Raw genomic sequence first — 15006 nt, 5'->3', positions numbered from 1 at the left:
TCCATCATTTTAAAACGCCCTTCAGTCCCCGTCCATCATCGTAAAATGCCCTTCAGTCCCTGTCCAACATCTTAAAATGCCCTTCAGTCCCCGCCCATCATCTTAAAACGCCTTCAGTCCCCGTCCATCATCTTAAAACGCCCTTCAGTCCCTGTCCATCATCTTAAAACGCCCTTCAGTCCCCATCCATCATCTTAAAACGCCCTTCAGTCCCCGTCCATCATCTTAAAATGCCCTTCAGTCCCCGCCCATCATCTTAAAACGCCCTTCAGTCCCTGTCCATCATCTTAAAACACCTTCAGTCCCCGTCTGTCATCGAAAACCCCTCTTTTGCATCACCATGACAGGAAACATTGTTTGAGGTACTTCATCTGCTTTTAAAACTTCTATAGATGCTGTTATTCTATAGATAATGCTGTTAAGAAAACCTTTGAGTCGCTTTGCACTTGTCTCAAACTCAAACCACCCTCATGACACCTTGTGACACCGTCATTTTGTGGGCCACATGATACAGCTTGGTGGGCTGCATGTGGTCTGTGAGCCACGTGTTTGAGACCCTGCTCTGCATGGTGCATGTTCACGCTACTCGCTCTTAATATGACCTAGTCAGAACAATCGATCCCCCAGCTTATACTCGTACAAAACCATCCATCAATGTCCATATATGTTTTGGGTGCTGATTTTATTGGACTACATATGACCATGTAAATACCTTTCATTGCAAAAGAATTAAAAAAACCCAAAGAATTGTGGATTATTAACCAATCTAGATACAGGGTTTGTTGTGATCAATCTATTCTTCGATAAGCTGGTTTTTGCAACACACTCAAGTTTGAGTTTGCTGAGAGTTCTTGATTTGCTTACTCATTTGTGCCTTTTTGTGCCTCAGGTGGTGCACATGGTTTTGAGTGCCACAGCTGAAGGTCTGCGGACCTGTATGATGGTTTTCCACACTAGGCCATGTTCTTGTATCACTTTCTCCAAAGTTCTACCCCATGTCTCTTGGGGCCAATCCCACTTTTGTCTCCCATCTAGGATTCAGTGGAGGTATGCATTCTCCAGCCATTTCTATCTTCATTTCTTTCTTGATTTGCTACTTCATGAATATTGGCCTCATGTTACTCCAGTTTTTGATGTATTAGTCCATGTTTTATTATTAGAGTATTTTCCCAGGTAACCTTGATCTTAAGTCTTAAGCTAAAGTGCCTGATATGAATCTAATGACACTATGACCTTGACCTTGGCCTTTGACATTTAAATGCTGTTGCTTACTTTTCCTTAAGATTAGCAGAAGTTTTTCATGGCATGATGTTGCAAAAGTTGTGAAAATCTGAATGAAAACAATGTATTTTGAATTATACTATTATGAAAATTGTCCAGAACCATAAACACTCAATTTCTTATAATTAGAACAGGTACAGGCCAGATTTGCAAAATTTTATGCTTATTTTTAAAGTAGGCTGTATATAAACTCAGTACTACAGTTATGGGAAGAAAAAGAACCGTAATACTGTATATGTTTTTAGATGATGTCAGAACATGTATCTCTTCAGATTCTCATATCTATAAATGTTATAGACAATATCAGTGAAGTAAATAGCATAGGGGAAACAACTGAGATCAAAAGAACTATGTGTTTGGATTCGGACCAGAATTATTTTGTCTCCATGGTCTCTGCATTTGTTTCTTTGTACTGAACTTTCCACGGTGTCCAGATTGTAATAAACTATGTTAATCAAAACTACCTTCCAAAATAAACTCAAGGTGAAGTTCTTGCCATAAGTTATGTCATTTTCTTGAAGCTGGACTGTAAACAAAACACGGTTCAGTAGATCAAACATTTCACTTCCGGATCAGCATCAGTCTGACATTACTCACTGTGTACTTTCACTGAAATAAATCAAACACAATAATGATCATATTCTGTAGAATAAACAACTATTTTTATGTGAATACCCAGAATGCCTAAATCAAACTCTTGTATCACCACCAAAATGAGAGGAAAAAAATGCTCTAACAGTAGACTGGGCTACATTCATAGCTACTGAACCGGAAGTAATAATTGTAATAATTGTGATCCAAGTCCATCGCAGGCAAAGTGCGAATTTTCAGACCTGGATGCAAATGCCAGCTCACAAACTTTACCTTCATGAGCTTAGCCAATAGGCAAAAATTTGGGGCTGAGTTATGGTTCTTGTTGTTAGTTTTAATGGCAGTTTAACACATTGTTGGTTGTATCATACCAAGAGATGGGAGCTTTCCTTTCCCTAGAACTCATCCATGCAGTTGACCTGGACTGGCATGGTTGGGTATCGAACATGTGATCCTTGGATTGTGAGTCTGATATTCTACCAATGGAGCTACTATGGCTTCCCAGCTTAGGGCTGAGAGACAAATGGGTGAACTGGCAATATGTGATGTACAAGTTTATGATTTTAAATATTGTACTTGTTTAAAAAAATTAGCCATTTATTGTAGCACAAGCCAGATTCATCCTTCTGCCTTCTAAATGGCTTTTTTAATAAAATATGTTCACTGTTTAGTATTCCCAAGAAATTTCATAATATATTTGCTGTTACATGATTTTCTAAAACTTGAAAATATTTGAAATTACTGTTATTTAAAAGTTTAATTGACCCAGTCACTACAGCAAAGGAATGAAAGTTCTTATGTTACATGTTTAGACTTGAATAAACAGTAAGACAAGGTAGAATGAAAACAACAAGCTTTGAAAAATTGAACAAATTTATTTCCCTGGAAAAAAAATGAAAAAATAAGAACTTAACGGTCTTAAGAATCGAATCCAAAAATAATCAAAGAATAATCCACAAATAAAATTTTAGAAGTCCTAATAATGAAATGTTCTAATGAATTCAAGTTTGAGTCCCAACGAAAAATCCAAGATGGAAGGCAATGATATATGCTGTATCCTGTACAGTGCTGTTGTCTACAGTACCTTGTACAAACACAAGAAATAACACTCCTGTGTTGTAAATCCAAATAAAAGTTTTAAGAAATGTCTTTGTTCAAGAATTTTGTATGAGCACTCAAATATTTCCACAGAAATGAATTAATCTTTTAGAATACAAATAATCAGAAGAAAAATTAACATAACTCGAAAACTGCTACAACAGGAGGAGACAACTTGACATCAAGTATTTTAAGCCCACACTGAGATTATTTCTCCAAAACAATGGTTATACAGTAATTTTGGGATGCAGGGTCACGTGATCATGTTTACATCACATACTCTCAACATGGCCCAGACAAAAACCAATCATTTTATTCTAAGAATAAAATAAAAAAAGTTGTTTACTCACTAAAACTATTTACCAGTCTATGGTCACATATCCCATACAGCCTCAATCTCACCCTTATTATTCCCACAATAATAATAGATTAAAAAAAGAACTTGTTCACATGGCTGTTACTAATGTTGAATTAAGGTCAGGAACTAGGTCAGCCATAGGTATTTACAATTAGTCAGGTCAAACATATTTTCTGAAGAAAAAAATTCCATATCATGTAAACAAGATTATATTATAATAGCATATAGTATAATAATTTTTTTTTGAAGCTGACAAAGAAACAATAAAATTAAAATAAATATAAATTAAATCAGATATACGTAAAAAAGTGTACACTCTAATTTTGTAAGCTTTTGATCAGAATATGAGCCTTAAAAAACTGTTGTTGATAGGGAAAGAAGAAATTGTGCAAAAACTAACTGGCTTTGTATGACAAGTAATTTGGTTGTTATTTGAGCAGAAAGGTAAAATTTTATGAAATTTGAAATTGTTATTTACAAATTGTTCTCTTTAAATAACTTTAATAAGTTTTAAATGTGTAGTATTGACATTCATCATGAATTTTTTAAACAAAATGCACATGCCACAGATCAGAGTTGTTGGCTTTCTAATTTATTGTATCAGTGTGACATCAGTTGCTGCTGTTGTTACTTTGGGTTCAAGGCCATTTCTTAGCACAAGATAGGCTGGCTATACATGGCAGCCAGTATAACTAGTGGAAGAATAACTCAAGAAAACCATCATAAGGACCATTAACCCATGAGAAGTTACTGGGAAGCTTTCTTACATACCTACATTGGCTGTGCCTGAGATTCAAACCCACATGGATAGAGATGAGATGGCAGTGATTGCTGCAGTCAAGTGCTTTAGACTATTTGGCTACCTGGGGCCAATGTCTAAAATCAGAAATGCCAATCATTTTCATTTTTTTTATGACTTGTCGCAGTTCAACAAAAATATCTTCTAAATATAATTTTAAAAAGAGATATTTACTGGGGTACTGGCGACACAGAATGGAGTAAATGTGGGGAAACTTAAGAAGGCTGAAAGGTAGCTATGTTGGAATTGTTTAGTATATGTGCCATTTATCCAGATGTTGATCCAGCATTTAAGCCTATGCTCCATCTAATGGCAAAACAAAGCAAAAGCCATGAAGATTGTTTGAAACTGTTTGCATAAGTCTCAATTATCCTGCCATACTCCCCTGTCAGTGTAGACAGCAGTCATAGACAAGCAAGCATTAGTGTAGACAGCAGTCATGGACAACCAAAGATTAGTGTAGACAGCAGTCATGGACAAGCAAGCACTAGTAAAGACAGCAGTCATGGACAACCAAGGATTAGTGTAGACAGCAGTCATGGACAAGCAAGCACTAGTAAAGACAGCAGTCATGGACAACCAAGGATTAGTGTAGACAGCAGTCATGGACAAGCAAGCACTAGTAAAGACAGCAGTCATGGACAACCAAGGATTAGTGTAGATAGCGGTCATGGACAACCAAGGATTAGTGTAGACAGATGTCATGGACAAGCAAGCATTAGTGTAGACAGCAGTCATGGACAAGCAAGCATTAGTGTAGACAGCAGTCATGGACAACCAAGGATTAGTGTAGACAGAAGTCATGGACAAGCAAGCATTTGTGTAGACAGCAGTCATGGACAACCAAGGATTAGTGTAGACAGAAGTCATGGACAAGCAAGCATTTGTGTAGACAGCAGTCATGGATGGCCAAGCATTAGTGTAGACAGCAGTCATGGACAGTAAAGCATCAGTGTAGACAGCAGTCACGGACAACCAAACGTTAGTGTAGTCAGCAGTCACAGAAATCCAAGCATTAATGTAGTCAGAAGTCACGGACAACCAAGCATGTTAAGAAAACATAAATGCAGTGGATGTGTACACAGTAGGTAATGGGTTGCTTTTTCCTGATTGAAACTGGGAGCTCTTGGCAAGACTTTGATATATAGGAATCCAGCACAGAAAAAATATGCATCAATGGGACATGTATCTTTCTAATGTGGACGGTGCAGTTTTTTTTGTGTGCATGACCAGGACATTAGGATATGCCTTACAGAGAGCTTTTGGCATAGAACAATGAACTCCAGGAATTGAGAATATATTAATTTTGGATATCAGATTGTTAAATAACATTTTTAGCTTTCAATTTCTTTTAGCAGCCAAATCAAGAGTAAACAGTTTATTGTAACATTGTTAATATTTGACTTGGTATCCATGGATCTAACAGAATAGATTTTTTACCCAAGTTGCAAACAGCCTTTAAATATTTTCTGACTAGTCCAGAAATGTATAGTATGGTTGGAAATGGAGAGTGGAGGAGTACTGAGAACAAAAATTGGCATTCAAGTACTAGTTCTTAAATTATTTAATGCTAAGTTGTTTTTGCCTTGCCTACAAAAATGTCAGCAAGTCAGATGTATCTATTTTAGTAGAATTGTTTTGATAGTCTTGTCATCATTATCAATTTTTTTGTAGGTTTTATTCTTAATTTTGGCATTTACTTCCAGCGCCCAGACAATTTTTCACATGCTGACATCACACTTAAATATTAAAGGACATGCATATGTGCATTTCAAAAGCTAGTTGCAGTGATCTACTTTCTCAATGAAGTATCAGTTGTAGGTTTTCGGATTAATTGCTAGAGTGAAGCAGGGGAGGATGATGTAGATATGCTTTAATTCCCTTGTATATTTGTTATATTCTCTTAAATTCAATATTTCAGATATTTATCAACAATGAGTGGCATGATTCAGTCAGTGGGAAGATGTTTCCAGTTCTCAATCCATGTACTGGGGAGAAGATCTGTGATGTTCAAGAGGGAGACAAGGTTAGTGAGTTCAGTCATGAGCCACTACCCACCAGTAATAAAGTCACAGGGTTACTGGGTAATGGTTATGGGGTCACTAGTCAAGGTCATGGAGTACTGGTTGCATTACAGAGGTGACAAGTTTTAAGGTACATAAATCATGCCGTAAGGTCAGAAGATTCACAAAAGGGTTTATGAAAGGTGTTTATAGGACTTGGCATAATTTAAAATGCTAATTGGTGTAATAGTGATTAAAACAGCTAAGACCAAAGTACTAAAGACTTGTCATTTTTGTTTGATAACAATATTTATGTTGGATATGGTTAGATTTGTCTCAAAGGGACATAACTTGGCATGGATTTGTCTCAAAGGGACAGAACTTGGCTTGGATTTGTCTCAGCAGGACAGAACTTGGCTTGGATTTGTCTCATCGGGACAGAACTTGGCTTGGATTTGTCTCAGAGGGACAGAACTTTGCTTGGATTTGTCTCAAAAGGGCAGATCTTTGCTTTGGTTTGTCTCAAAGGGACAAAACTTTGCTTGGATTTGTCTGAAAGGGACAGAACCTTGTTGGTAGTATCTAGTCAGAACTTATCATGCAGTAAAACAACTGTTCCGTTATGCATGTAGTCAGTTTATCATTGTGTGGGTCTGGACACATTTTCAATTTTTCATTTCATTTTATTTTTAAGGCTGATGTTGACAAGGCTGTGGCTGCAGCTAGGGCAGCATTCAAAAGAGGCTCCCCATGGAGGACAATGGATGCATCTAAGAGGGGACAACTCATTAACAAGTTGGCTGAACTCATTGAGAGGGATCTTCAGTATTTATCAGTACGACATAATGCCACATATGTAACATTTTGAATGATCTTAATTTTTGCTCATCTTGTTGAAATGTTGTGCTCACGGAAAATTGCTGGTTTGATATGATACTTATTTGTCAAGGAAGGCTGTTTTAGTTGTGCACACACTGTATGTGGTGTTTTTCCAATCTTGAAATAAGTTATTTCCTAGAAAACAGAACATAAAACAATGAGAAGAAATGTACATTTGCTTCAGCATAAAGTGGGTCATAAAAGTGAAATGGAAATTCCTTTCGGAGACAGCATTTAGAGTTTTTCTAATGTCATTCAGGAAAACATGTTTCAGTTTGTTTTTATTATTTTGTTACTGCATTTTTTTTAATTGCATGGCATTGCTGTGGTCATTACTATATGATTTATTGATGTTCATTTGTTATGGAAGTACAAATCAAATGGCAATTATTAATGAAAACAGTTCATTGATTGTTGAAGGTTTAATTTTAAACTTAACATTTCCAAATCTATTTGAAATATATATTTTTATGACTTTGTAAATTTTAATATAGATTTTATAATGGAACCATATGTCTTGGACATTTAATGAGAAAATAATGTATATTTACAGAGTCTAGAGACCTTGGATAATGGCAAACCATTCTTAGAAGCGGTTGAAGACATGTTGGTTTGCATTAAAGTTCTTCGATATTATGCAGGCTGGGCAGATAAAATTCATGGAAAGACAATTCCAGTTGGTCAGTATGTAGTTTAGTACACATGGCATAATTGTCTTTGGTGTCTTTGGTCCTTGTGTCATTAGATATCGACTTTTTATTACATAAAATTAGTTTTTGCACGGCTCTACTTTGCAGCCTCTGACAATTGATATTTTTGTTGGAGGCGAATATATTACACAGGATGCAAAGGACTACTGTTTTAAAGCTACACCAATAGGTCTTTTGAATGTGAAAAAGTGGAAGTGTTTCTCGTATTTAAATCCACAAATTATCAACGAGGATAAAAAGCTTATTTTAGTAAAATTCAAAAGTTTATGAATGTATTTGAATCCTTGATAGCACGGAAAAGTTTTATTGCTTTGAAATAAATAAGAAAAACATTAAAAATTTACCGCTTCAGTGGCATAGTGGTTAGAGCATCTGCCTCGGATGTAGGAGGTTGTGGGTTTGATCCCCAGCTGAGTCATACCAAAGACTTAAAAAAATTGGTACTAACAGCTGTCTCACTTGGCACTCAACATTAAGAGGTGAGTGTTAGGACTGGTTGGCCTGGTATCAGGATAATGTGACTGGGTGGGACATAATGCTGCATGTCTGCCCCAGTGCTAGACTGAAAAATTGTTAAAGCTATATTAAAAATCCAAATCACACACACATGAAAAATTTAAATTTGAAATATTGGGTTATTGGTGTTTGGTTTATGGTCATTAAGTCCACAGTAGTCTTAGTCACAGGGACTCGTATTGGTGCAGTTTTACTTATATACTTAGTACATAATATTTTTGCCCATCCATGCAGACTTATGATACGAGAACCTCTGAATTGGTTTTGAGTCTTGATCTTCAGCTATTATTTTATGGGCAGTTAGTGACAGTGTTTCCATGTAATGACCCTTTCTTGTTGACAGTACACAGTTATTGGCAGGGCACGTTTTGCATGCAATGACGTCTTTCTTGTTGACAGTACACAGTTATTGGCAGGGCACATTTTGCATGCAATGACATCTTTCTTGTTGACAGTACACAGTTATTGACAGGGCACTTTTTGCATGCAATGACGTCTTTCTTGTTGACAGTACACAGTTATTGGCAGGGCACTTTTTGCATGCAATGACGTCTTTCTTGTTGACAGTACACAGTTATTGACAGGGCACGTTTTGCATGCAATGACGTCTTTCTTGTTGACAGTACACAGTTATTGACAGGGCACTTTTTGCATGCAATGACGTCTTTCTTGTTGACAGTACACAGTTATTGGCAGGGCACTTTTTGCATGCAATGACGTCTTTCTTGTTGACAGTACACAGTTATTGACAGGGCACGTTTTGCATGCAATGACGTCTTTCTTGTTGACAGTACACAGTTATTGACAGGGCACTTTTTTATTGTAATGACCCTTTCTTGTTGACAGTACACAGTTATTGGCAGGGCACGTTTTGCATGCAATGACGTCTTTCTTGTTGACAGTACACAGTTATTGACAGGGCACTTTTTTATTGTAATGACCCTTTCTTGTTGACAGTACACAGTTATTGGCAGGGCACGTTTTGCATGCAATGACATCTTTCTTGTTGACAGTACACAGTTATTGGCAGGGCACGTTTTGCCTGCAATGACGTCTTTCTTGTTGACAGTACACAGTTATTGGCAGGGCACGTTTTGCATGCAATGACGTCTTTCTTGTTGACAGTACACAGTTATTGGCAGGGCACTTTTTTTATTGTAATGACCCTTTCTTGTTGACATTACACAATTATTGGTAGTGCACTTTTCCATGTAATGACACTTGCTTGTTGACAGTACACAGTTATTGACAGGGCACTTTTTTATTGTAATGACCCTTTCTTGTTGACAGTACACAGTTATTGGCAGGGCAATTTTTTATTGTAATGTCCCTTTCTTGTTGACATTACACAATTATTGGTAGTGGACTTTTCCATGTAATGACACTTGCTTGTTGACAGTACACAGTTATTGACAGGGCACTTTTTTATTGTAATGACCCTTTCTTGTTGACAGTACACAGTTATTGGCAGGGCACTTTTTTATTGTAATGACCCTTTCTTGTTGACATTACACAATTATTGGTAGTACACTTTTCCATGTAATGACACTTGCTTGTTGACAGTACACAGTTATTGACAGGGCACTTTTTTATTGTAATGACCCTTTCTTGTTGACAGTACACATTTATTGGTAGGGCACTTTTTCCATGTAATGACCCTTTCTTGTTGACAGTACACAATTATTGGTAGGGCACTTTTTCCATACTTTATATAATGACACTTATTTGTAAATATTACATGATTAGTGATAGGATACTTTTCCATACTTCTTAATGTAATGACCCCTGTTTTAGATGATACATGATTATTGACAGGGTACTTTTCCATACTTTATGTAATGACCCTTACTTGTAGATGGTATATGATTAGTGACAAGGTACTTTTCCATATGTCTTTATGTAACGACCCTTACTTGTAGATGGTATATGATTAATGACAGGGTACTTTTCCATACTTCTTTATGTAATGACCCTTACTTGTAGATGGTATATGATTAATGACAGGGTACTTTTCCATACTTCTTAATGTAATGACCCTTACTTGTAGAAAGTTATTTTATTTTGGCAATTAGTGAAAGACTGCTTTTTCCATATTTTATGTATTTACCCTTATTTATACATAGTTATTGAACTAAAAGTAGTCAAGAAAATGAACACCAACCTGTAAATTGTCTTTTGTGATTTGAAATTTCTTTGGTCCTTTTACTGTCATATATATTCATTCATCTGACGACTCGACTATAAGTCCCCCCCCCCCAACTTTTTAGTGCTGCATAGAACAAATTTCTCTTTGACCCTCCAATAAATCAGAATGTATTTTTACAAATTAGATCCATGTATATGGGGTGACTTTTAGTGACTCATAGTTGCACTTTGGAAAATATTAAAGTCAAACTGGATAGATAGAGAGGTTTTGCACTGGCAGATCATGGTCAAGGATGAGTGGAGATAGAGGCAGTTCATAACATGCAGGTATATTCAACATCACATTCACATGGTCTTTCAGTTGCGTGTAGAAAAGGGTTTGGTGTATTTTGAAACAACACCACCAACAAGTTCTTTTGTGCAATAGAAAGCAGAAATGGGATATTAGTGATTTCTAATTCAGTTTGTCATAGAAAGGAGCGTTTATGGTCTGGTCTGTTGTGTCATTCTTTGTTTGTCTGACCTTTAGCAGAAATTTATTGATACTCCACCTAAACTAATGGAGGATTGCCATGAACAGTTTACATGAACATTCATCCCATGGTCTAGTTAGTCCCAAATGAAAATGGTTATGTTAAGACATATAATATTGCCACAAAAGCAGTCAGCTTGAAAATCTTATTGCTTCTTCTCCTTAATGGATGGTCATATCAACCTTGGGTTTTCACTTGAAAAACTTGCTATGATATCTAGTTGGCTCTAGATAAAAGTGGCACTGATCTGATATCTAATATTGCCACAACATGTCTTGAAAATCTTTCCATCACTACTCCTCTTGAACACTCAAATTGACATAAGGTTTTCACTAGAAGACTTTTTATGATGTCTACTTTGTTCTGAATGAATGGTTACATCAGCATGGGGCTTTTGCTCAAAGACATCCTGTGATTTCTCTTTGGTCATGCATAAAAATGGTGTTGATTTGTCTTCTAATGAATCCGCCACATTGACCATCTTAAAATCTTGTTATTGCTTCTCCTGAACAGAAAGTAATATTGACAGGGAGTTTTTACCAGAGCCCTTAAGATGTCTGGTCGGTCTTGAATGAAAATAGTAATGCTTGCACATCCAATATGGCTCCCATTGTGTCCATTTTTGAATTTTTTTTTTGCTGCTATTTGCCCTGAAAAGATGGTTGTATCAGGCATGGGTTTATTTTACTAAGCAACTTCTTTTGATGTCTAGTTCATCATAAGTAAAAATGGTGCTGCTGAGACATCCATTATGGCTGTCACAGTGTCCATCTTGAAAATTTTATCAGGTACTTTTCCTGAATGAGTGGTAGTCTCAGCATGGGATGTTTGCTGAAATACTTGTGATGTCCAAGAGTAGGTTTGTTGCTGACCAGGATAAGGTCCTTAATTTTGTAACTATTTATCAAAGTTGGTCACAGGGGTCAATTCATCAGTATCAGTTTCATGCCACTGTCAACTGAGGGGTCAGTTCACAAATACCAGTGCCATGCCACCATCAACTGAGGGGTCAGTTCACAAGTGCTGCTGAAAATTGTGCAACTGTTGTGGGAAATATTCTTATGGACAGTCACACAGAATACACAAAATACAAAAACATGGCCCCAAACTACTTCAACCAAACTGTTCATTGCTAATTCGAGGAGGATAACTAATTTGCAGATATCCAGAATTCACTTCACAGAAAGGAGTTTTCTTGGGTTCTTCCTCTACCATTAATACTGGCCACCATGTATAGCCTATCTTGTGCTGAAAAATGGTGTAAAACACTACAACAACAACAACTTATAATAGAAGACCATTACAACTTGTAATAGAAGGTATTGCACTTTATACTAATGGTCATTAAAACTTTAAAGGTCACTAAAATATTAATTCACAAAGCATTTTAATAGAAATTTTATCTGACATAAAATGTAAATGCCCCCTATATGTTTGATTGTGTCTACTAGATGGTCAATCTGCTGTTCATCAAATTTATTTGTAGTAAATATTTTTTTTCTTGGTTTCCAATTTGTAAAATAGTGACATTTTAATCATTGTCGTTGACTGTTAATTGATTGGTATATTTTTAAAGTGGGAACTTATTTACACCAAGTACTGTATAAAAAAATATATACTTTCAGATGGTCAGTATTTCACCTATACCAGACATGAACCTGTTGGAGTTTGTGGACAGATTATTCCTGTAAGTTAATAAATTTAGTGTCAGTTTAGTTTAACAGGAATGACTCTAGATGACATGTACATTTGAAAGGATAGAATTTTTTTTTATATGATGATTGTTAGATAATTGATAGTTGTTGAGTCAGTAACTGGGGTCTTCAGTAGTGGTGAAATGGTTCATCATTATATTGATGCAGTGAAACTTTTGGTGTAACAATACACAAATCCATACAAGAGGTGATAAATTGATACATAACAATACTTAACTGTATACAAGTTGTTTTAATCTTCATCAGTAGTCATTTAATTAATTAGTTATTTGCCTTGTTATTCTTTAAATTTAGAATTCATCTGAGACAGCTGTTGCAAGCACAAACACTCATTTTCTTTTAGTAACAAACACTCACCTTCACAAAAATTAATACAAAGTGATGCGGTTTGTAATATCCCCCCCACGCCAATTCCATGCAATAATTATTTTATCCCAACAGCATGTTCAGAATAAATTAGACATTCTAAATGTGTTCCATATGTATAATCAAATACTTTATTCATCATTTATTAACCACTTTTATATGAATTTTCTTTATTGATTTGTCTTGTCAGCTTTGCTCAAGTTTGAAAACTGCTTGTGTCGTGTAGTGAAATATGTTGCATTGAATTTTCATTATTGGTTATTATATGTTCCGGTCCAGGGTAAATAGTACCCACCAATCAAAATGTTGAATTGAATTTTCATTATTGGTTATTATATGTTCCGGTCCAGGGTAAGGAGTAACCAACAAATAAAATGTTGCATTGAATTTTCATTATTGGTTATTATATGTTCCGGTCCAGGGTAAGTAGTACCCACCAATAAATGTTGCATTGAATTTTCATTATTGGTTATCATATGTTCCGGTCCAGGGTAAGTAGTACCTACCAGTCAAAATGTAATGTCGCTTATTCACTGCATGACAAACAGGAACTATTGGTCAAGCAACAGATAAACTTGGCGCAAAAGTTATCATTGTTCCATAAAATACTTAAAGAGGTATGCTGCTAAATTTGTATGAATTCATGCACTTGGAGAGCAGGGATGCATGAAAATTCCTTCAGATTAGCTCCAAGTCCCATGTGAAAATGAACTTGATGCAATAATACCATTTTAATTTGACCATTCTCCTTTAAAATGCCTTTTGCAACATTAGTCATGCTTGTAGATGTATCTTTGTGCTTGTTAAATCTTTTTTTGGATAGGCCACTATAATTTACACATTATTATTATTGTTGTTGTAGGGCTTGATGCCATTTTTCAGCACAAGAAAGGCTATACGAACATCAATTGGCTTTGTATTTGACTGAAAAGCAACAAAGTGTTAGAAGTGATTCTAAAACTTGATAAAATTAATGCACAGAAAGCAGTGCTACATTTTTAGACAATTTTGACCATCTCATTCCATTACAAGAAACATTCATGAAACCAGGCAATACAAAATTTCCAGGGGCCCTGAGTGGCCGAGTGGTCTAAAGCGCTCTCTGTTACGGATCACTGCCATCTCACCTCTGTCTGAATAGGTTCGAGTCTCGGATTCGTCCAATGTGGGTATGTGAGTAAGCTTGCCAGTAGCTTCTCGTGGGTTGGTGTTTTTTCTGGGTGTTTTCCCGGGTTCTTCCTCCAACATTAATACTGGCCATCATGTATAGCCTATTGTGTGCTGAAAAATGGCTTTAAACCCAACAACAACAACAAAATTTCAGAGTGCATGCAAAGTCAGGTGATGGTAATTTAGCTGTATATTATCATTTGTTTATATAAACGTTCTAAATTACAATTTTACTTACCTCAAAACAAATACCCTGAAAGCTGATTTTTGGATAAGTTACTGAGCAATGATTAAATCTCCCGCCTAGTGTATCATCTGTACATAAACCAGAAATGTGACACGTCATACTTTTTTGTTGAATGCCGTGCTTCACGTTTTGAATTCTTTCATAAACGTTTCAGTTTGTGTGTTTCTATATTTTCAAACAGTATCTTGGTCACTAATATAGCTCACTATGCTGCATTAGGGGATTGAAAAAGGCCATCACGCTACATTACAATTTGATACTGTTGGTTCAAATCAGTTTTTTTTATCGTTTTTTTGACTTTTTTAAAATAGAAAATAAGCTTAAATAAATCAAAATTTGTGTGTTTAATTTCGTGTTTGTGATAGTTGACAAATTGCAGGATTCTGTTTCTGAGCTGCAGGCAAGTAAACATATACCTGGAAACGTGTCATATACATGTACGAATGAGATGGTTAATTCCAAATTCCAAAATATAACAACACAGAAAATTGTGTTTTGAAGTCGTTTATATTGTTTATTGGCATTGTTTTATAAAGAGAAACATAAATAAGACATGATTTTTCTCAGTTTTAAAGTGGAATTCTGTTTTTCTTCT

General features: G+C 35.8%; 1 protein-coding gene across 1 annotated transcript in view; it reads left to right on the top strand.

The window, feature by feature from the left end:
* Nucleotides 1–15006, top strand: part of LOC149798685 (aldehyde dehydrogenase 1A1-like) — a 56321-nt gene that overhangs the window by 5077 nt on the left and 36238 nt on the right. The window contains exons 2-5 of the mRNA XM_089957524.1: nucleotides 6049–6153; nucleotides 6825–6965; nucleotides 7563–7689; nucleotides 12539–12600. Coding sequence (XP_089813650.1) covers nucleotides 6049–6153; nucleotides 6825–6965; nucleotides 7563–7689; nucleotides 12539–12600 — 435 coding nt within the window. The remainder of the gene's footprint in view (nucleotides 1–6048; nucleotides 6154–6824; nucleotides 6966–7562; nucleotides 7690–12538; nucleotides 12601–15006) is intronic.

Source organism: Sinohyriopsis cumingii, chromosome 5 (genome assembly GCF_028554795.1).
Source record: "Sinohyriopsis cumingii isolate HCF-2022 chromosome 5, ASM2855479v2, whole genome shotgun sequence".
Classification (NCBI taxonomy): Eukaryota; Metazoa; Mollusca; class Bivalvia; order Unionida; family Unionidae; genus Sinohyriopsis; species Sinohyriopsis cumingii.
This window is presented reverse-complemented; position numbering and strand designations above follow the sequence as displayed.